This window comes from Vulpes lagopus, chromosome 2, assembly GCF_018345385.1.
Source record: "Vulpes lagopus strain Blue_001 chromosome 2, ASM1834538v1, whole genome shotgun sequence".
NCBI lineage: Eukaryota > Metazoa > Chordata > Mammalia > Carnivora > Canidae > Vulpes > Vulpes lagopus.
This window is the reverse complement of record NC_054825.1, coordinates 149334685-149356936: the sequence shown is the minus strand read 5'-3', so window position 1 is coordinate 149356936 and position 22252 is coordinate 149334685. Positions and strand designations below refer to the sequence as shown.

At 42.1% G+C, this 22252-nt stretch overlaps 1 protein-coding gene across 26 annotated transcripts in view; it reads left to right on the top strand.

Moving 5' to 3' along the window:
- The window catches only part of GLIS3 (GLIS family zinc finger 3), a 622522-nt gene that overhangs the window by 575757 nt on the left and 24513 nt on the right, over positions 1 to 22252 (top strand). For all 26 annotated transcript variants that reach the window (XM_041729374.1, XM_041729434.1, XM_041729405.1 and 23 more), the window contains 2 exons: positions 479 to 647; positions 17989 to 18167. In XM_041729374.1, coding sequence (XP_041585308.1) covers positions 479 to 647; positions 17989 to 18167 — 348 coding nt within the window. The remainder of the gene's footprint in view (positions 1 to 478; positions 648 to 17988; positions 18168 to 22252) is intronic.

The window sequence follows — 22252 nt, the reverse complement described above, 5'->3', positions numbered from 1 at the left end:
ATATGATCCTGCCCTTGTGCTTAGGACCAGGAGAACCTCCTTACCCCCATTTAGGGGTGACAGAGAGAGAGCCAGCCTGACCTGTGGAGACTCGCTGCAGCCAAAAGAAGAGGCACACGGCCTGTGTTCTGCCCCTTGGGGTCAGCAGACCAAATATTCTCTTACCTCTTGTCCTCTGTGACGGAACAGTGCTTGTACAGAGACCTTTGCCCAGAGGCAGACATTACAGGATTGAGTACTTGTTCAGTGTCCAGACAGGGAATGAGCCAAACCTGAGCATAGTAGGAGTGAGTAGTGGGAAAGGTATGTTAGCCAGGGATCCTGTTCCCCCTGAAATCAAAAGCTGTGTATATCTAGTAAACAAAGCACTGTTCCCTGAAAGCCACCGAGAGGACAAACGAGCCCCTAAGCCATGCTCTCTAGCAGCCTTCGGTGTGTAAAGCACATGTGGTTTGATGCTTGTTCTCCTTGATTCCAGCTTCCATCTTCTCCAGCAATCACTCAAGCCGAAGCGGAACAGCTGCTGGGGCCGTGCCACCCCCACATACTGTCGGTCACCCTTCTCCGGGACAGAATGTGCAGGGGAGCCCTCACACCCCTGCCTCCCAGCTACCTCCACTCACAGCTGTGGATGCAGGAACCGAGAGGTAAGGCCATCTGTCTCCCTTCTAACAGGCCCAGAAGTTCTTTGACACTGCTGAATTTTATTAATAATCCATCGGTGGGCCGAGGGATCCAAAGGTGAAATATTGAAAGTGCACATGCAGAGCATGTGGATCAAATATCCCAGGATCTGTTTTAGTTTCTGTGGGATATGGAGGTGTGTGTGTGGGGGGGGTAGGGTCGCCAGCTAAAGTATCTGCTGGGAAAATGCATCCGAATGTGCATCTTCTCCACCTTCCCTCAGTCTGTATCAGGGACTCAGCAGTGTCCCCACAGGTGGAAAAGCTCTCCAGATGCAAGATGGTGCCCTCCACTCATAGATTAACATTAGCTTGAGAGTATAGCATCAAAGGATTCAGGATTTTGTGGGGCAGACCAGCAAGGGGCTGTTCACTGAGTGCTCTCTGTTGATACCACTCTCATAAAGAGTTTTGGGGAGAAAAGTTTTAAATTTTGACATTTCGGTCTGTCTTTGGACCACCCAACCTTCTAGTGAGGTGGACAGCACATGGCTCCCTTTATTATCCTCCCCACGTGTCAGCAGGCTTGAACTGACTGTAGGGCTTGTACCAGCCATGGAGGAATAAAGTCCCCCTGTGGGGAGCCCTGAGCAATCCTAGAGTCTCAGGACAAAATAATGGGTTGAATGGGCAGCAGAAGTGAAAGTTTTTCAATCTTGAATTTTCAACCAGCAATCTGTGGTTTCATTGGAGTTGGCCTGGTCTGTGAGTTTTTAAATATGTGTTTTTAAATTTAATATAAACCAATATATATTTTTTACTTATTCCTACTTTTCACTTATTACTAATATGTCTGTTCATTTAATAAATCTATCAAGTACTCTAGGTTGGACTCTGTTCCGGATGCTGTAGATGCCGAGATTGTTAAAACATGGTGCTGCCCTTAGGATTTAGTGGGTGAGGAAAGACACATAAACAAAGTATAGTAATTCTATTTGGATAAATGATGTAATCATAATCAAGATGCCACAGGAGCCAAGAGAGAACGTCCCTAATTCTGTCTCAGGGAGGGAGAGGAAGAAAGCGTTATCTAGATTTAGAAGGAAGATTAAGACTTTCTTAATGGGGGATCCCTGGGTGGCGCAGTGGTTCGGCGCCTGCCTTTGGCCCAGGGCGCAATCCTGGAGACCCCGGATCGAATCCCACGTCGGGCTCCTGGTGCATGGAGCCTGCTTCTCCCTCTGCCTATGTCTCTGCCTCTCTCTCTCTCTCTCTGTGACTATCATAAATAAATAATAATAAAAAAATTTTTTAAAAAAGACTTTCTTAATGGATAAATGGGGAGCAGCATCAAGGCTCACCAGAGGAACACATATAAGACATGAGAGGGACAAGGACACACAGGGAAGGAGGTCCCAGTAAGTTCAGGGGACATCATCCAGAGCAGACAGGACTGATGAAGTCAGGTCAGAGTGGGCTGGCCTGTGTAGAACCATACATTTCGTGCCAAGGGGTTTACCTCTTACTAAAAGTGAAGAACCATTATAGCCCATTTATGAGGAGAGACACATCAGATTGTCATTATAATGAAGGAACTCAGGTGACAAGGTGGCAGAGTCATTGAGGTTGGGAATAGGGACAGAAGGTAGGGAAAATAAGAAAGAGGTTATTGTAGGAGTCCTTATGAGTAGTATGAGGACTTGAATTAAGGTGAAGTGGTAAGGATGGAGATTTTATCCAAGGGCTATTATTTATGAGAATTGCTAATTATACATATATGGAATAAAAAGGAAGGGCCAAATTCACCTGTGAGTTACACCTCTAGGTACAAATGGAAAGGTAGGTCATTAACAGAGGAGAAGGGAGTGTTTTTCTAGTAGGGGGAAGAGTGGGAGAGAATAGGTAATAAATGGAATAGGTAATAAATGGACTTTAGGGTTGGAGTTTTAGGTGGCTGTAAAATGTCCGTGTGGATGTGTCTAATAGTCAATCAGATATATGGATCAGAAGATGTTAGACTTCTCTTAACTGTTCTGCTATGTAGTCAAGTGCAAACAGCTCCCAGCCTCCCCACCCAGGCTGCTGACAGAGCCATGCAGGTAGTAACCATCTCTTAAGTTCATGGACACTGGGGATGGACAGTCCTGCCAGGTATCTGATGTATTTCTAAAGGTTAAGATGAGCTTATTCACTTCAGCATTTTGTTAAGTTTCCAGTTGGGTCTTAAGTGATATTAGCCATGGGTTCCTCATCCTCTCATTTTCTTCTGCCTGGCCAAGAATCATACTCCACAAGGTCATGAAGCTAAGAAACCATCACTTGAGTCCTCTTCTTCGTCCCATCTTTTTATCAATATTCTGTTTACAAGAATACAAGAGACAAGCAATCTGTGTGTCTTTCTGCACACAGCTTCTAAAACAATAAAGGTAGAAAAAAGATTTTAGCCCTGACTGGAGTTAACAACAACCAAACACCTGATGTTTGAAGCCCACCTCCAACGGTGGCTGATTGTTTGAATGTGTCACTTAGGTGCTCCTGCTGCTTGGGTTTCTTTGTTTGTTTTTAACATTTCATATTAGTACATAATTTTAATTTTTTTTCAATTTCCTCTTTTGAAAGCTTGTAACATATAAAACAACTACAAGAATAGTCCAGTGAACACCCATACACCCTGCATCCACATTCACCCACTGTTGATATTTTGCAGCCTTCTTTCTTTCTCTCTGTCTCTTTCTTTCTCTGACTTGAGAGATCCTTTGTTTGCCTGTTTGCCTATTGTCTTCAAACCCTCTGAGAGAGAGTTGTGAATATCACTGAGCTTTAACCCTAATTACTTCGGGAAAGATCTCCTAAGAAGGACATCCTCCTGCATAATCACAATATAATTATCTCACTCTGGAAATTTAACATCAATAAGCATTATCTAACATGCAGTCAATACTGAAATTTCCTCGATTGTATAAATAACGTTCTTTATATCCAGTTTCTTTTTTTTTTCTATCCTTTCTTTTGATCCAGGATTTAATAAGATCACAGTTCTCATTTCTTGTTAATCTTCTTGAATCTAATGAAGTTCCCCAGTTTTTAAAAAGTTACCATCATCATCGTCATCGTCTTTCATGACATTGACAGTTTTTGAAGACTCAGGACATTTATTTTGCAGAATGCTCCAGAGTTGGGACTCACCTGCTCTTTTCCTCTTCAGCAGACACATTCCTTCTCATCAAGAGCACCACGTAGGGAATGTGGTACTCCTTCACTCTTTTGAACCTCTGCTTGCACCCCATCGGGAATTAAGATTAAGTGAACCATAGCAGGTGAGGCACCCAGCATGTGGCATAGTGTGAAGACAGGCAACCTTGGCATGGCTGGGAAATTGAGGTTTAGAACCGGGGGGGTGGGGGGGGGGTTGTTAAGTAATGACAATAGTTGATAATGTGGTCATCATGGAAGGTAAAAAGGAGAGGCAGGGGAAGAAGGTAACAGTACTTTATATGGCTGGGTGATGAAGCAGACCTTCTTACACCTGTGGCTCTGCCTTGTGCTCTCCTCTTCCCAGTGGATATGTGGCTCATTCCTTTGCCAGCCCAACTGGACTGGGCAAGGAGATGAAGGGTTATCTCTTCCGATCAGGTTTGGGGAGGAGGGTGACATGAAACAGCCTTGAATTATGCACTGTGTTTGCATTAGTGTGCAGCATAAAAACACTACGAGGAAATGTGCTTACCTTCCGCTTTTGGTTTATATATCTTTGCCTCTGTTTGCCTGGGAAATCCCCCAGTAAAAACTCCAGCAGTTTTCTTAACGGAAATAGGTTTATCACACTTTGCGATTTTTAGTGGGAAACGCATTTTTTCCTGCTTTGCGAGCACTGATTCATCATTTATTTGGCTTTAGCTTGTTAATAAAATGGGCTGAGTCACTGTCAGAAGTCAGGAAAGGTCCACCACATCTATCCAGTTAGCATCAGGTTCTTTGATCTTTGCCATCATAAAATCAAGTAAATGCAAGTTCTCTCAATTTGATGAGGCTCCATTTTTATTTTGAAATATTATCTGAATGACACATCGTTTCAATGATTTATGTAGTACCACCACATCACCTAATGTTGATTTAAACTTATTATGGGAAGTAGTGTTTTACTGTGTCATGTTGAATGAGCCAGCGGTACTTTATGACAGTGGCTTCCCATAATAGGAACCCAGCATCTTTGGAAATGTCAGTTCATTGGGTTTTCATAGTATGTCTGTTAGAGCAGAAAAAACAAACATATTGACATGAATCCCTTTTTGAAATGGAGAAATCTTACAGTCCCAAGAAAAGTCCACTGGATCTATGTCACTCACCTTGTCCAAGAATGCATCAGCAGCCTCTCTCCATCCCATAGAAGTCCACAGACATGCTGTGCTCTGGAGTATATGCGACAGAGCTCAGGGAGCTTGTGGATTGGCCACCTGCAGTGATTTGTGAAGGGCTTCCAGGAGGCCCATCTCTGAGCCACAGGACACTGAAAACAGGGACTGGATGTAGCCTCCTCAAGACATACGCAATCTGGGATAGGAATCCACAGCATAGAATGTTAGGGACTATCATTTCTGAGAAAGTAGTCAAAATACCTTCATTAAAAAAGGAATGTTAGTTTCTTGAGTCTGTATCAAGTATTGGGAAGCTGTTTTTATCCATATCAGATGTGACATTGCTAGGATTCTAGGATTGTGTGTGTTTGTGTGTGTGTGTGTGCACACATGCATGCATGTGTACAGTCTTTCTGTGCCTTTGGGTAACCAGGGCTGGTCTTCACTGATAGCATTTTCTAATTTAGCACTGGAAGCATGTTGCAGCTTTTCTGGATACTAAAGGGTTAAGGATAGCAACTGTTTTCTATTTAACTTCCTTGAGATTCTTTACTGTTCTCCAACTCTTGTCAAACCAGCCTGCTCACTGACTTGGTCTGTTTGTTTCTGCATCTTATTTCAGGATCTGTTCTACCTAGAAAGACAATAAGGACCTTCCATTATTGTTCTGTTCTTGGCTAAACGTTGACCAGCTTGGAGCCTGGGTTAACTCTACCCGGAAAGCTCACAGAGACTCGTTTAGTCTCTTGGTTCCTATCCTCTGTTTTATTTATTTATCATTTCCCAGATGTTATCTTGCTAACTGAATTACTAGTTTTCTGAGGGCAGGAACCTAAAATTTCCTTCTAACCTCCAGAACGCCCTTGTGGTGTTTCATAGAGATGATGGCCGACAGGCAGTCTTAATGTAGGCTGTTATGAAGGGATGTCAGAAGAGGCTGTGGAGGCACACAAGAATGACCCTAAAATGGGGGAGGGTGGGAGAAATAGAAGAAGAAACATCTGTCTGAAATCTGAAAGTCTGTAAGACCAGGCTAAGGACCATGCATATGCTCAAAAGCTGAGGTGGGAATGCTGTAGGCCAGAGCTTCATGTGTGAATGGAGAAGGGCTTCATCAGCTGCATCCAGGAAATTGAGCTTTCTCTTGAGGACAGGGATTTGTGTATTTGCCCAGGAAGGGTACCCTGGTGACCCTGGCATACTTTCCAAAGGCCTCCTTATCCTGTTATCCACCCAGCAAGAGTTCAGAACATATTCTACACCAAACAGAAGAAGAAATGACGAAGGATAGACCAAAGGTCTGTCTGGTCCTCAGGAGACAAAGGCCAGACCAGCGAGGCAGTGCAGATTTTATATTACTTTCTTTTTTTAATACAATTTGAAATGACAGTTTTGCCCCTTAAAACTCCAAGCTTGTATTTTATGTAGTCATGACCTATATTAAAGGATTTTGAAGAGTCACTGAGTGGCAAAAAAAAAAAAAAAAAAAGTCATCTCTGTTTTAGATGCACCGTGATGAGCGTCTGGAAGTGAGAGCTCTGATATCATCAGGAACTTGGCCTCTCTCATCTTATTTCAAAGAAAACTTGGGTGTTATTGAGAGGTATCCACATTGCCATGTGTCATAATGTCGACTTACCCAGTGAGCGCAGCTCTAAGAGCATCCCTGACATGTGTCACAGATACTTTCCCGTGTGGATAGATACTGACTTACAGGGCAACTAGGGCCCCAAAATAAAGCTTGTCAATCTTGATCATCAAAATAACTGAGAAAAGCCAGAGCTGAAAAACAAGCCTAGCTTCAGATAGCTATTTCTTCAGCCTGCATGCTGGCATCGGCATCATCCTATCAGGCCGTTGACTTCATGCTCACCCAGTGCCACGTGATCATGAGCATCATTCTTTTTCTTGGGGCTGCAGTGTTTTCTCTCCAGAAAACAGTTATCCTCACCCAGTATCACATGAAGGGGTCGGTTTCTCTGTAGGAAAGTGACTTCTGCAGATATTCAGGGTTGAGGGAAGTGGTGTTCAAAATCCACCTGCAATACACATATGCACATACACATTTTATTTGAGAATCCCTGAAATGTGATGAACATTGTTTCCAATGTCTATGCTATGAGCAGAGAAGAGGCAGAAAATCCCAATGTCCCAGCCTTGAAAATAGAGATTAGAACATTGGGTCTTAGATTGGAAATGCTTGGGGTCTTTATTCTATTTTTTTCCCTTTATGTCTATAGGTAGTTTCTGATACTTCTCCAAGTTTATTCCAGGGCAGAATAGCCTGCAAGTCTTTAAGCTTCTTCGAAGCTGACCCATAACCACAGCCATGCTTCATCCTCTATGGCATGTATCAGATCGGTTATTGGCCTGTGGAATGAAGCTACCCATAGAGATATTCACCTTACTAAATATGGTCCCCTTAAATATGTTCCCCTGGTCTACTCCTCTTAGCACACATACAGGGAAATTGATGATATTTTCTCCTTTCTTCTTATTTCCCTAGCGATTGTGAATGACTCTTTTGGGAAAAACAACAACAACAGAAAGACATTGCTGAACTGGCTTTTCTAGTCTTCTCTGATTTGTCTCTGATCTGTCTCTAATTTAAATGTCTGTGTTGTCTGCAAAAATTTTATGAGCATAATTTTCGGAGTCCAGTCTATTTCTTGATAATGGAGGACAATAATGAGCCAAGCCCATGTGGTTATCTTAACTTACCACTAAGAAGTTAAAAAACTCTGATTCCTCCTCTTCTCAAGCACTCTCTCATCTAATTAATCTGTAAGTCCTGTTAGCTCTACCTTCAAACACAATCAGCTTCCTTCCTCCAACCGAGTTCACTGAGTTCACAGCTGTTCCCTCCCATCTCAATTATGGCAGGCCCCTGACTGTCCCCAGACTGTAACCCTGTTAGCACACTCCAGGCCTCACAAGAGGGGCCCTTTTAAAATGTAAATGGAGTCTCTGAGGATTTCCTGCTCACATCCCTCCCCTGCCATGCTTGGAGTCAAATCCAGACTCCTCTTTGTAGGTGACAAAGCCTTCTATGGTCTTGCCTTAGTCACATTCCTTTACCACTGCTCCTCCTGCTTCCACTGGTTTTCTTACTATTCCTGGAAAACACCAACTCATCTTGCCTTGGGGCCTTTGTACGCGCTACTCCTGAAACCTGAAAGGCACCTTCACTAGAACTGTACTTGACTCATGCCTTCATTTCTCAGGTCTGCTCACATGTCACCTCTTCAGAGAGGCCTTTCTTGACCACTTCTCCTAAACCTTCCACCCCCAACCTCACTCTCCTTGCTAACTCTGCTCTGTTTCTCTTCATAAATTTAGCAGTCCCTGAGATTACGCTGTCTGCTGATTTGCTTACAACCCACTAGAACCGGAGCTCCCAGAGGGGAGACAATGTCATGCTTACAGCTCTTAACCCCTTCCGTGCTTGGGCATCCTGTGGAATGAACAGGTGTGAATAGAAGGGAGTGATATAGGAAAGATGTTGGGGTTTCAAAGCCAGCAACCAAGAAAGAATTCTTTAGATGTCTTTGATGCAAAAAGGTGAATTTATTAAATTCACGGGGACAGGACTTGTGGGCAGAAAGAGCTGCATGGGGGTCATGAGGAGTGCCCTCCCCCCCCATTATATACCTTAAAGTTGAGAGGGAGTTAAGGAGAGCATAAGTCTGTAAGGAATTTTGGAAGCAAGGTTTCCAGGGCCTTGAGGGGGCTGGCTATTGTTGGGAAATGTCATTTGTTACCGTCTAATAAAACCTGAGTTGTGAGACCCTTTAGATGTACATCGGTGGGTCGTATGCTTGGGAGATGATTGCCAACACTTATCTTGGGGGGTTTACAGATAAAGGGAATTTGTAAAGGAATTTTATATGTGAAAGTAGACTCATAGGATCCTGGGGATCCAGCTAACGTCGCCTTTTGCCTTCAGCAGAATATCAGCATCGAGGCAGCTGAGTCCCTAGAGGAAGGTCACTCTGCCTGTTTCAAGGACTTGACATTGGGCTGTAGGGAGTAAGAAAATTTAATAATTTCTCTTCTGCCTTTGTTTCCACATCAGGGAGGACTACAACTATGATTCCTTTATGGTTTCTGGGAAGAGTAACAGTAACCCGGAGCAGGTGACTGCAGCTCTTCTCTCTGTCTGCACATTGTCCTCTGCATCACCTCAGAGCAAAGCAAGAGACGCTGATGTGAGCGTATGCATGTCACTCCACCAGACAAACAGCTTGACTCATGGTTCAAATATTCCTTCACATCAGATTGTTTTCCATGTATTTTTAATTTTGAAGTGCTCTGGTTTTTCATTTTAAAGAGGTCTCATTCATTTCACCCCTGAATGCCAAATCAGCCATCTTTATTTTGTTCCCACATTCCAAACAAATCTACCTCATGCGAAGCCCAAGATGATGTTTTTTTAGTCCCCTTGGATTTTCAGTCAGGAAAGTGAGTCATGACAATAACAAGGAAGGCTTGAGGTAAAATAGAATTCCTTTTCTTGCAACCTCTACTTTAGTGTGTTAGCATGAAGCAGCGTGGAGCTCAAACTAAGCCATTATGTTATTCAGATATATCAAGGTATTCCTTTCCTAGGCTTTCTCCAAAACAGCACCTCATATGGAGGCAGAATTCCCAAAGTGAAAGCCTGTAAGCCTTTCTAATGTGACCTGGAAATCAACTTTATCTCCTGGGTGGGAGGCAGTTGGGGGATTGACTCTGAAGGAACTGTACATCTTTTTGCAAGTGGAAAAACTGCCTGTTGGTGGTGAGGAGACCATGAGGGTGAGCTGAAACCACGAGACAGAGGTTTTTTGCTTCCTTTTCTGAAACATGGTCTTTGGTTGCTTTTTTGTTTAGTTGCAGGGAGAAACAATTTTCTAGGATTTAATCATCTTCCCGAGAGTCAATAATTGGAATCATTCTCTTGAATTAGATGGTCTCTCTTCAGAAAAAGAAACTGTGGTCTCTGGGCAAATATAGTATCCAGCTGGGTATTAGCTCCAATTGGGCAAAGGTACCATCTACCTGGACACAAAAAGAGGCACCGAGTTAGGAGCTAAGTCAGTGGAGCCTGGGGTCTGTTCAACAGAAGAATTCCTCAATAACAACGACCAACATTTATTAAATACTTATCTTTGTGTAGGACTGGATGAACTAGAAATACAAAATGGTAGCAAACATCCAAGTATTTGATGATCTTTTCATCTCTAAGAGCTAAGAGCCCTTTTCTGATTGTGAATTTTTAAAGATTTTGTTTTAATTTATTCATGAGAGACACAGAAAGAGAGAGACCGAGACATAGGAAGAGGAAGACACAGGCTCCCTGTGGGGAGCCCAATGCAGGGCTCCATCTCAGGACCCTAGGATCACAGCCTGAACTGAAGGCAGATGCTCAATCACTGAGCCACCCAGGCGCCTGATTGTTAATTTTTAATAGATGTAGTCTCCCCCAGTTTATTTCTCTAACCAAATGTGGAGCCTTGTATTCAAGGGAAGGTATGGAAACCCCTTTGTGGTCACTACAGTAGTAACCTGACATCCTGAAGAGTAAAAAATCACACATAAACAGCACATGTTATTACTGACCGAACCATCACCCAGCTAGTTTCTTTCAAATTTATGGATGATATTGACTTTTAAGGTCTCATTTGGCAGTGACTTTCAAAGGCACCTGGCCATACATGGCAGGAGTACTGCATCTGAAATTAATTCTAAAAGTTCTTCTGGTGTTTTCAAGAGACTCGTGTTCACAATTTGAGACCATGAGAAAGACATGGAAGGGGCCATTTTTTTCCTATACCTGTGCCTCCCTTTCTCATGTTGAGACAAAAACAACATTCTTCCCCCTCATTTCCCAGCTGGCTTTCTTGTTACACTCACTCCTGAGTGTTTTCCTTTCATGTAATACACTCCGTTGCAAAGCAGACTGAACTCCATGCCTAACATGCCATGCTGAACAAGAGGAAGAGTCTTCTCTTTGCCACAGGACCCTGAGTTAATCCCCTTGCTTTGACCTGCTCAGAGCTGCCCAGAGGATGAGCTCACTCCAAAAGGTTTTCTTTTTTATGGCAGAATTTTTTTTTTTTTTTTTTAAATTTTTTTTATTTTTATTTCTATTTTTTATATAGTACAGGAGAAGAGAGAGAGCAGAACCGGCTGGAGAAGCAGCTCAGACGGAGCGATGTGGATTCCGATCCGGTCTCCAATCGCGTCTGGCCTAAGCAGCGCAAACGCTCCCAGAGATCCCCAGCAGATTTTACATCAAATGTCTAAGACCATGAAAATCTCTTCTGGTTGGTAAATGTTATTATAATTATTTTCCTTTGAATTTCTTGAGTTTTCCTTTTCCCCTCCCTTTTCATTTTCACAGCGAGGGAGAGATTGTGGTGCCCTCCGCCCCATTTCGGTCTATATCAGAAAAAAAATACACTCCTCTGCCTTGGGCATTGATGGCTTTGTTTTCTGGACTTAGGACCAACCCCCACTAACCAAGTGCAAGAAGTGTCCTCCAGAACATGCTATCCTGTTTCCCACAAATGCTCTCATCAAAATCTACATGTGAGCCTTCTGTAAAAATCCTTGGTGATCATTTCACCTACAGCCAGTTCACAGCCCTCATTCTGTCATGGTCTGTGGAGGCTCAGGCAATCATGTTTGAGTCTTGGTCTTACCCAATGTGATAAATTATTTGCAGTTAATATTGACCTAGCCTCTCGTGAGGAGAATAAAACACTAAGCCCTTGCAGGAGATGGATTCAGCTCTTTGAGTAGTTTGGAACAGAATCCTCGGACGGACCTACAGCTCTTGGCGGGCTTTAGTCCTGCCCAGATGGACAGTGTTGCAATTACCCACACTTCCCAGCGGCTGTTTCTTCATTACTGAAAGCTGGTCTTGATTGTCTCAGAAGCAGAATTCAATTTGCAGTTCCCCCAGTAACGTGCTGTGATTCATTCGGGGACAAATCTGGATTGAACTGAATCCAAGTGTCTCTTTTGTGAGACAGAAGGGAAGTATAAGTAGATACTATAGTCACCCAGATGAGTCAGCCAGGAATTCATGAAGTGATTCATAAATCGTTATAAAGACCACTAAAGTCTACTAAAATGGAGTGCTGTCTGGCTATACAAAGTGGGGTATTATCATTGGGGGGTTTTTTTTAGATGTTAAATCAGATGTGAAATCCTTAAAACTGTGCTTTTCTTTTTAGGTTTTGAAAAGGATTCCTTTTTTCCTCCTCTGTAGTTGGCCAACGGCTAAAGCCACTTTTTATTGATTAGTTTTCACAGATGAATTTAAAAACCACCACAATTCTTTGGGGGATAAAAAAATGCCTTCCCAAATCCACCATGGACCAGTTTGTATCCATTATTTCTACTCCCTAGCAGCAAATCAATAATATTTTTCATGTGAATACAATGAAACAAGCTGTTCTGATGCATTCTTCCTTCTTTGGGAGGTCTGCAACCCCTGTGGAAGAGAGAGGGGGAGAAAAGACCGGTCCAAAGCACATATCAACTGACATTTAATCTACTTGATCATGGAAGCCCCTCTTTTCAAAGTATTAACCCCCAAAGCTATGCTTAAGCACACAGCCCCAAGTTGCTTGCTAGAACTGTTTGCAAATGCAGCACAAATGAAGAAAAGTAAGACACATTTATGACATGCTTAACCTACAAAATGGTCTATTAGCAAATACTGTTTGAAGAAATACAGTTGTTAATTGACATAGAAATACCTTGGACTTACAGACAGGAGACAGAGCATTATTTGAAAGGAGTTAGCCAGCTGGAAAGACTAAAGGTATAAGCCTGCTTAGGCACAAAGAACTCTAGTGCAGAAGTGAACAAGTTCACCAAAGCAAACTGGGAAGCTGATTGCTAGGTCTCCTCAAGGCAGTGGATCATTCACACACCCTTCCCCTGCCAGCTGGCAATAGGGTTCCAAATCTCAGATGCTCACAGGAGTCCTCCACCACCCTCCCTCATCCTCCCCTCCACCTTGCCTGGAGCCTCCACTAGAGAGCATCTTACCTTCCTGGGATAAAGTGGCATTGGAGAACTAGCTGTGTGACTGGGCACATCATTTCATGCCTCTGGGCCTGCCTCATCTCATCCAAATAAGGCTACCCCATTACCTTTCAGCTAGAACATAATAATGATTGTATGAATTTGTGAACTCAGGATACTCTGGGGGGAAGACCAGTGCTGAGAAATGGGATTCTTACACAAGGCCATGACTATGTGCTCTTAGAATTGGAAAATTAGCCAGAGGAGTAAATTCCTTGCTTTCTCTGAGCCTTAGTTTCCATATCTGAATGGCCAAGAGAGAAAAGAGTCCTAAGATGTTTTATTTTAAGAACTCTATAGAAATTCAAATGCAGTGCTGGAGTTACAATCTTACAGAGCTCTCAAGCACTGTATACATGTTAATGTCAGGGATACCTTAGGTATACGTTCCATTCAGGGCGATTACTCTATAGACATGTGCTGATCATCTGGAAGATGTCAGACTTTGTCTAAAGTACTTGGAAATCTCTGACTTCCCAATTTAAAATTGTTCATAATCCACCCCCACCCCTTACCTCCCATTATTGATTTTTCTCCGTAGTACTCATTTCCTCAGTACAACTTATAGTTTGCTTATTTCACTTTGTTCATTGCCTGCCTCTTCTCCCCAGAATGTAAGTTCCAGAGAAGCAGGGATGTATGTCATGTGTTGCTCTGTCCCTAGTGATGGGAACAGGGCCACACACTGGGTCAGTGCTCAATAAATATCTCTTGAATGAATAAATGAATATGTTATCTCAGATTTTATGATCCCCAGTAGGCACTGAGATTATCTTTATTTTATACTTGAAATTGAGGCTGGGAAATGTCAGGAAATTTATTCGGGATTATCTAGCTAGTAGGGACAGAGCCGGAATCCAAGCCCAGTGGGTGTTCAGTGATATCCATCTCCTCTTGCCATTTGTAATTTTACTGCATTATGAACCTCACCAGTTCTGTATGTCTCAATCGGGATCTACTGTCCTGTGAAATAATCTAAGACTGTTTCTGAGTACTACATTTACAGGAAACATGACCTCCTTGCTTATGGCCTACCTCACTGCAAGGTTGGAAAGCTCAGTGTGAGCTGAAGGTGGAAGTGGGGCCACAGAAGAGGAGTGAAACTGACTAAATCCCCCTAAATAATCAGACATTTTCTAAGGTCTATATATATAGATATATATTTACAGAAGCCTTTTTAAGTTGTGTGGGTTTTTTTCAGAAGATTTTTTTTTTATGAGTCCTTTAAAACCTGTTTCCTCCCTGTTTTGTCTTTATTTTGTTTTTTTGTTCTGTTTTTTGGGTTTTTTGGCAGGAGGTTGGAGGAGAGGTACAAACCATTCAACCGTGGCTCATGCTGAGGTTATAAACTCCTCCACTAAAGGAGTACAAATGGTTGACTGACTCAGTTCTCTGGTTAGCTTTTGTGTGAAGTGTTTCTGGTAAGCAGTGATTTCTTTCTTTCTTTCTCTCTTTCTTTCTTTCTTTCTTTCTTTCTTTCTTTCTTTCTTTCTAATTTCTAGCCCATTGTGTGCATATTTATATTAACAACCTTCTATTGTTTCAAAGAAGAGACTGGTAAGCTACATTGAATGAAATCTGTGAAATGTCAACTGCAGATCAGCAGCTGGGGGACAGAGTTGGACCTAGGAAGACTTCAGACATTCTGTCTTCTGGCTCCTGGACACTGCCGTAACTCAGAATGAATTAGAGTGACGTCACCTTGCCTTGACGTCATGGGTGATGAGCTATTCTGTGGGAGAAAAATTGTAAATCACTGCAACTTAGACTCCACATCACAATTGTTTATTTTAGCATCAAATGTTTTTAATTTACCCTCTTTGGATTAAAAAAAAAAAACCTCTCTGTTTTAGGCAGAATATTCAGACTGTATTCATTTTGGTATGTGTATGTGTATGCCTGTTAAAAACGAGGTTGGAAAATCAGTGAGGATACTAAGAAAATAGGATTCAGTAACAGTAAGAACATCATTTGGCTTAATGAGCTTCTGTTTAAGTGTGTATGTTCCTGGTTTTTTGCTTGCTTCTGGAGTACATGGCTTCAAACCACTCAAGTTTCTTGAGTCCTTTTGGCTTTTTTTATAAAATGTTTCTGGCATCTGCCTTGTTACGAGTTGTCAGTGACTGTTTTGGATGATGGCAGGGCCTTTCCTCTAACAGGGAGCCTCCCTCGCTTCTGCACTCCTCTCCTACCCCCTCACCTCTGATTTTAATTTGCTAATTCTATTCTACTATGACCTGGTTAACATGTAACCAGGTTTATAGAAGATAAATTTAAATTAGATTGTGAGAGATTTTTCAATAAAATACTATGTACCATTTGTCAGCAATAACAAAATTAAATCTAAGTGCTGTACTTGAAAATCAGTCACATTTCTACATTCATTTCTTGTGGTGGGCTTTTTTAGCACTGAGTTCTTACTTATTTCCTTATTGCTGGCAATTGTTAGATAACTGTAATCACATCTTGTCACTTTTCATCTTTTCTCTATATGTGTAAAAGTTAAAATTTTTGTATCAGTGCTTTCCTTTCCAAATCAAGGCCTTTTTTAAGTGTACATTTATCTCATCTAGAATATGTATGTTTAAGTTTTTATTAGTACTTTATATGAAGTGACACACTGTATTTTAAAATTACATTAACTTTATACCATATAATCTTACTTATTTGAGTAACATGGAGAAAAATCCAGTCTGAATTAGCAAAAAGCAAAATGTGGAGTCAGTTGAATGGTCAGTAGGTATAGTTTACTCCTCTCCAGATCTCTGAGATAAGCATTACTAATCCCTTGGTGTGATACCACCACCTATTTTTTCCTTTGCTCACCATTACTACATTACATAATATGTCATAGCCAAGAGGGCACAGCCAGCAATTGGAACTTGTGTGAATGAATAGATAACAATGATTTATAATTACCATGTAATTATATGCTCTTTAGATAGATATGTAGATATACAATTTATATGTAGCTATATAATCTGTATCTAGATGGAGAGTCTCTTGTATGGAATTTACATTCTAGATGACTCCTAAATGAAGTCTGTCCTTTAAGTTAGTTGAGAAATCTCCCCTTTATAGCTAGTAATCATGGTTCACTCTATAACCAGATCACCCCAAATTACAAAGAGGTAAGATTTTATATTGCTGATTTTATATTTGCCTCCTTCCCCTCCCCATCTACCTTTTCTATCTTTGTTAATCAAACCCTCTTTTATGAGTCAGACTCACTTGCCTGGGGGTGAGGGATTGTAAAAATAGAATCCATCTCCTCCATCAAGCTGACCACATCAGGATCAGGCTTTTACATACTGTGACTGGCCCCAACTTCACATCTCCGCCCTGTCAGTCCTCAATAGCCAGGAAAAGTGGCAGAAGTACCAGAGAAAAGACCAGAAAACCATCAAGAGTATGCTGGCATCTTTTATTCCCAGATGAAAAAATATAATCAGGAAGCAAGTCAAGGCTCTTGCTGCTTTGCCCAAACCCAGAATTGAGATGCCATGACATAGATTGTTTCCAATTCAAGTCCTCCCCATTTTCCCTGGGGGTCTCCTGCCCACAGGGCTCTGGGATGGTATGGTTGTGTGGACTCATAGCCCAAAAGCCTGCAATCCCACAATTCTTCAGCTCCCTTCCATGACCTCAGAGAGAATTGCCAGCCACATTAGGGACATGTTCCCCAAGAAAATAGCCTCCATATGAGGAATCCTGGCACTTGAGTTTTTACTAGATGTTCTCAGGGTAGTGCCAGGGTTCATTTGCGATGTGTTCTCTCAGGCCGTTGAGTACATCTTCCAGGCTAATTCCAATTAAGATGATACACTTGGAAAATATATATTTGCCCGGCCCAGGGTACTCGGTTACTGTTCTCTTGCAGCAAAGTGAAAAGATGCATCCTAATGCAGCCAGTTTGTTTCAGCCTCTTCTGGATACCTCTCTTCTCAACTTCCTGGGCCTTTTAGTGGAGACCAAACAATTCATTGCTGATACAGTTTGCTCCCCGATTATTTTGTCAACTTCATTTCACAGCTCTGACAGGTTCCCTGTGCCAGCACCCTACTGACCTGGCCATCATGTAGACACTGGTAAACTTGAACACCATTCTCATAACAACACCCTAGAAAGTGCTAGAAAGTCATTTTAGACCCAGGGAGTCAGACCCTGCTAATTGCCCTTCACAATCAGAAGACTGGTGGACAGTTATCAATTTTGGTGTCTCAGGTTAGTTGGTCAAGTCACCTTCTATCTGCATGTCCCTCCTCCAAAACTGCCGGTAGCTTTACTGTGATTAGCACACGTGGCTGCAAAAGATATCCCACATTGTGCTGTTCTTGGGCTCTGGGCAGTGTTCTTTGCCAAGCACAGAGCCCATGCAGATAGGTTCTGGATCTCAAACCACAGTTGACCTTTGAGGTTTAGCTTCACTCATTCTTGGCAAAAGAAACTGTATTGTTTAAAGGGAACAGGATGAGAGAGGCTTATGATAAAGACTTGTAACACTTCTTGGACCTCAGATATGTCTCACAGAACAAAATGTTTATGAGCTAAGTGTAAATGAATCAGAAACATAAGGATCACATTTCCCCTAAAATGCAAACGAATTTAAAAATTAGCAGAAAAGGGGGCCTGGCAAAAGATGTGCTTTGCATTTCACCAAACCCAGAGTATTTGAAATGCATTTTAAGAGGCTTGACAAACCCAAACTGTGACTATATTTTCCCTTCCTTGACCTCGCCTCATCCCCTCAGTTTCTCACTTGAGAAGCCAGTGGTTAAAGTGGGAGAAAGTCTTCAGCACTTCCCTTTGAGAGCTTCTTGTCATGCTCTTATCCAGCCAGGGTGCAAATCAGAATTTGGCAATTTGAGTGTGTCTCTGCTCCTACTTCTTCGTGCCCCTCACGCTTCCTTTTGTGATCATTTTCCTAGGTTTGCACCTTCTGTCCCATCTCCTCACCACATCAGCCCCCGGAGGGTTCCAGCTCCTTCTTCAGTAATGCAGAGAACACAGCCTCCCCACACCCAGCAGCCTGCGGGCGGGCCACACCTGAAGTCTTACCAGCCGGAAACAAACTCTTCCTTTCAACCAAACGGAATCCATGTCCACGGTAAGTGGGGAGCCAACAGCCCCCTTGAGTCTCAACAAGTGATACTATGCCGTCGTTACCAGTGCTGGGTTCCTTCGATTCGGGCACACACCAAGCTTTGGCTTTTATGACTTTCCTCTAAAATGTCACACTTCATCAGCATGAAATCTCATAGCATTTTCCTGGTGTTGGCCCTAAGCTGGTATAACTTATGACACCCCAGAGCAGTCAGCCCAAGATGATGATCTGTTTACTGGCCAGTGATTTAACACCTCACAGATAGGCCCTAACAACAGCATCTTGTTTCCTAAACAGTAAATAGTCACTTAAAGCAGAACCACAGGAGTGCTTTGGCCCAGGCATACCCCTTCTTCCACAGATCCCATATCCCCAGAAGCTCCGTCTTTCAAGGCCCAGGTGATATGACACCTCCTTGCTGAAGCCTCCCTTCGTGTTCTAGCTGGATTGCATCTCTCCTGGCTCCAGGTGCATATCACCTGCATCGCTCAGATAGCACTCTTCTCTCTCTACCTTGTTAAGTTACTTCTTAGTGAGGAACATTTGCCTTTCTATTAATGTATAAGCTTCTTTCTGAGGTCAGAATTTTCTGACCCATTGTTCTTTTTCTTGGAGAACTTAGCACAGTTCTCTACATGCTGTGAAGACACACAGATGCTTGGCAAATGCAGAGAGAAAGAACAGGAGGAAAGGAAAAGCAAGAGAAATCATGGTGGTATTCAAAATGTGAAGATTTGGGGTTGAACTTAGAACATACATGGAGAACCAAGTTTGGCTGAATTTCTTTTTTTTTTATTTACACCAATTTTGCTGACTCAGGCAGTTATCTTTGTGAACATTCATAGAAAGTTGAATTGAGTTGTCAAATCACATAGACTCAGACTATATGTAGTCTTTTACTTGCTGGCGGTGAAGGGGATACTGTCCATTTAAACGAGAGTTTCAGCTCCTGAAAAATAGGACTCTCCTCCATCTGCCTCTTGCTAATTCCTGAGTTTGTTCCACATGAGTTGTTATTTGATGTTACTGAGTGGTGTCCCCAAATCTTAATCAGGATTTCAGCTGAGTGTGAATAAGCATGACTGACTTCCCAAGATGGCAGAATCAGGGAGTGCTGTGGAGTGAGGTGTATGTGAGGACATCCCAGTAGGGGTCTGGACAGCTAGAGAGGAGACCACGCAGACAGAGTAGTGAGCTATGGGGAGGGAAAGACCTTAAGAAGCCCAGGCCACTGGCTCCATCCATCTCCTCTCTTGCTGAGAGCCATCACACAAACCCTCATCCCCTGACAGAACCTGGGCTTCCACCATTGTTTGGGCCTATGGTAATTTTTATCCTTTTCCATCGGGTAACCTTTTTCTTAAGTTTTAGTTGTGTATTTATTCAACCAAGAAATATTTCTTGAGTATCAACTGTGCACAAAGCAATGCATGTGTGAGAAAGGAGATCTCTGGGGGAGATCTCCTCACCCAGACAAAAAGCTTGTCTAATATAGGGGAGATCCAGGTCCCCTGTATTGGGAAGCCACCTTTACTGCAGGCAGGAGGTAGACAATGTGGGCTTTTAGGGATACAGAGTAGGGCACTGATCCTACCACACATGACTTTAACCCTTCACATTTTAACATGGTGGAGGTCTGAACATGCATCAGTCAGTGGCATCATATGATTGGCAATGATTTTTCTCTCTAATGCTATAAAAAATAATGGAGCATTTCAGGCAATGGTGTCATAGGTCCAATGAAAGGCCATATAACACACTTAGATTACAACGTGAAACATTTTAAAAATTCAAAAATTAATCTACATGTAGCCAAAAAAATGGAAGGAAATATTCCAAAACATTAACTATTTTGTTTTGTTTTTAATCATAATGGGAAGGATAATGGATAATTTGTTTTCTTCTTTTTCTGCTTTCTGAAGAAATTTTTCAAGAGATTTTGGAATTAGACCAATTCGATTACAAATGCCAATCCACTCAACTGTGTGACTCTGAACAACTTCTGAGGGGTCTCACCCACCTTCTCTCATCAGTGGTTACAAAGAGGCCACAAGAAAAGCACCTGATGCAGAGTAGGAGCTTAATTAATTTAATGCTTTTATTTCTTCTCCCTCCCTTTTCTTTATTGGACTCTTTGAGTATAGGAATAATGTCTCTAGCCTTAGGGCACATATAATTCATAATTCTTGGTGCAAAGTAGGCATTTAATAAATATTTACTGAATAAACGATTGACACTCTCTCATTTAACAAATGCAAAATGAAACAAGACAACACAGAAAATGAGATCCACCTTATCATTTTGTACCACATCCTGGCAAAAGACTCTTCTCCCATATTTCTCTTTTTTAGTTGAATAATGAGTACATTGTCAACTTGAAACCATTGAGTTGCTTTTTTATTTTAACTCTTACTTCAATTGTTAAAAATTCCCCTGGCCAATGAGAAACTGCCAACAGCAACCTAAAAATAAATACATATGACAAGGCTTTCTGGAAGAGATCAGGATAGAGTTATGCAAATTGGGAAACATAACTTTCTTTTAGAAGATGGGCAAGGAGCTGCTGTGATGGGCTCACAGAGGGAATGTCCAGGCTTTAGCCACTGGGCCACTGCTAAGAATGAAGGAGTGGGCATCCAGTTGCAGCCTTACTTCATCCTCCAAGCATTTTGTCTGCAAATGTTTTCCTGGAACTTGCTAGGCACGAGGATTGCTCATCAATGGCTCCTTAGGATAAGGAGCAAATTGATCTAATATTTTTCAAATAGGTGATACAGTGCTGGGAGCGCAAAAGGAGGCACAGGGAGATCTTCTAAATGAGTTGCAATTATTGACAGCTTTAGTTGGACTAGTTTGCGGGGTGGTATCATATAGCATCTTGGTACCAGGGAACTTCATCCCCTCATAAAACTAGATTTTTAAAACCCCAAGCACAGTGTCAGCGTGCAGATATGAGAGCCACAATGAGTGAGTGTTCTGTCTTTCAAGAAGTTCATGGCTTTCATAAGTGCCGTCACCCCCATCCTCTGTATTCTCTGCAGTACGTAGAGGTCAGAGAAAAATGTCATCAGTGTATTTTTAGAGATAAGAACTAGAACACAGAAGAAAACAAAATGTCTAGGCATCTCTGCCTTCCTGGCCAAGCACACAGGCATCTTTAACAAGAGGTCCACATTTCCAAGCCACGTTCTCCATCTGTGTGTTTCTGAGTCAAAGGCCCACCAAAATAAATATGTATTTACATCTTTCCATGGGGAAATATACTTGTATGTAGATGCTGTTGCCTTACACAGAGCCATGCAAGTTAGAATTCAAAAGGTTTTGGTCTTACAGATGAGGAAGAAAATGATGTCCCATTGGGCTTTGCTCATGCCATGTTAACTGATACAGAGCTTAGACTTTGTGGGCTGTGTGTGTGTGTGTGTGTGTGTGTGTGTATTTATTTGCTATCAAACTATGCTTGACAGACAATGTTATGTTTCAGGTGTACAACATAGTGGTTTGACAAGTCTGCGCTTCCCCACAATCAGTATAGTCACCATCTGTCGCCATACATTATTGCAGTATTAATGAGTGTTTCATAAAAGGCACATTAATTGAAAAGATTAATAGTACTGCTTGTTCGATTCCCTCACCCAGCAAATGACCCAGGACTAGAGCTCAGCTTTGTTGATTCTGCATCGACTTCATCCATTTATGTCACCTTCATTAGTAAGGTAGATGAGGTGTCATTCCTTTTAATGTTTGAATGTTGATAGCATTTACAGGTCTCTGTTTGGGTGGCATCTCCAAGGCAACTTTTAAGTACATTTTAGTCTTTTATTTTAGATGTAAACATAGGAACAACTCTTTCCAATCATGTAAGCTTGTTCTGCAGTCTTTTCTTTCTCTTTAGGACTATTCTCTTGCCCGGGCAAGCTTCAGAATCTTGCCTGGATTAGTTGCCTGAGAGTTGATATTTGTACATTTTGTTATGGTACTAATGGATAATTTCTTTTTAAATGCCCTATTCATTCTGGGCTCTTAGAATGCCATGGGAATTCCTAAAACAGCATTTTCACAACCTTCCTGCTTCTGGACCCATCAAG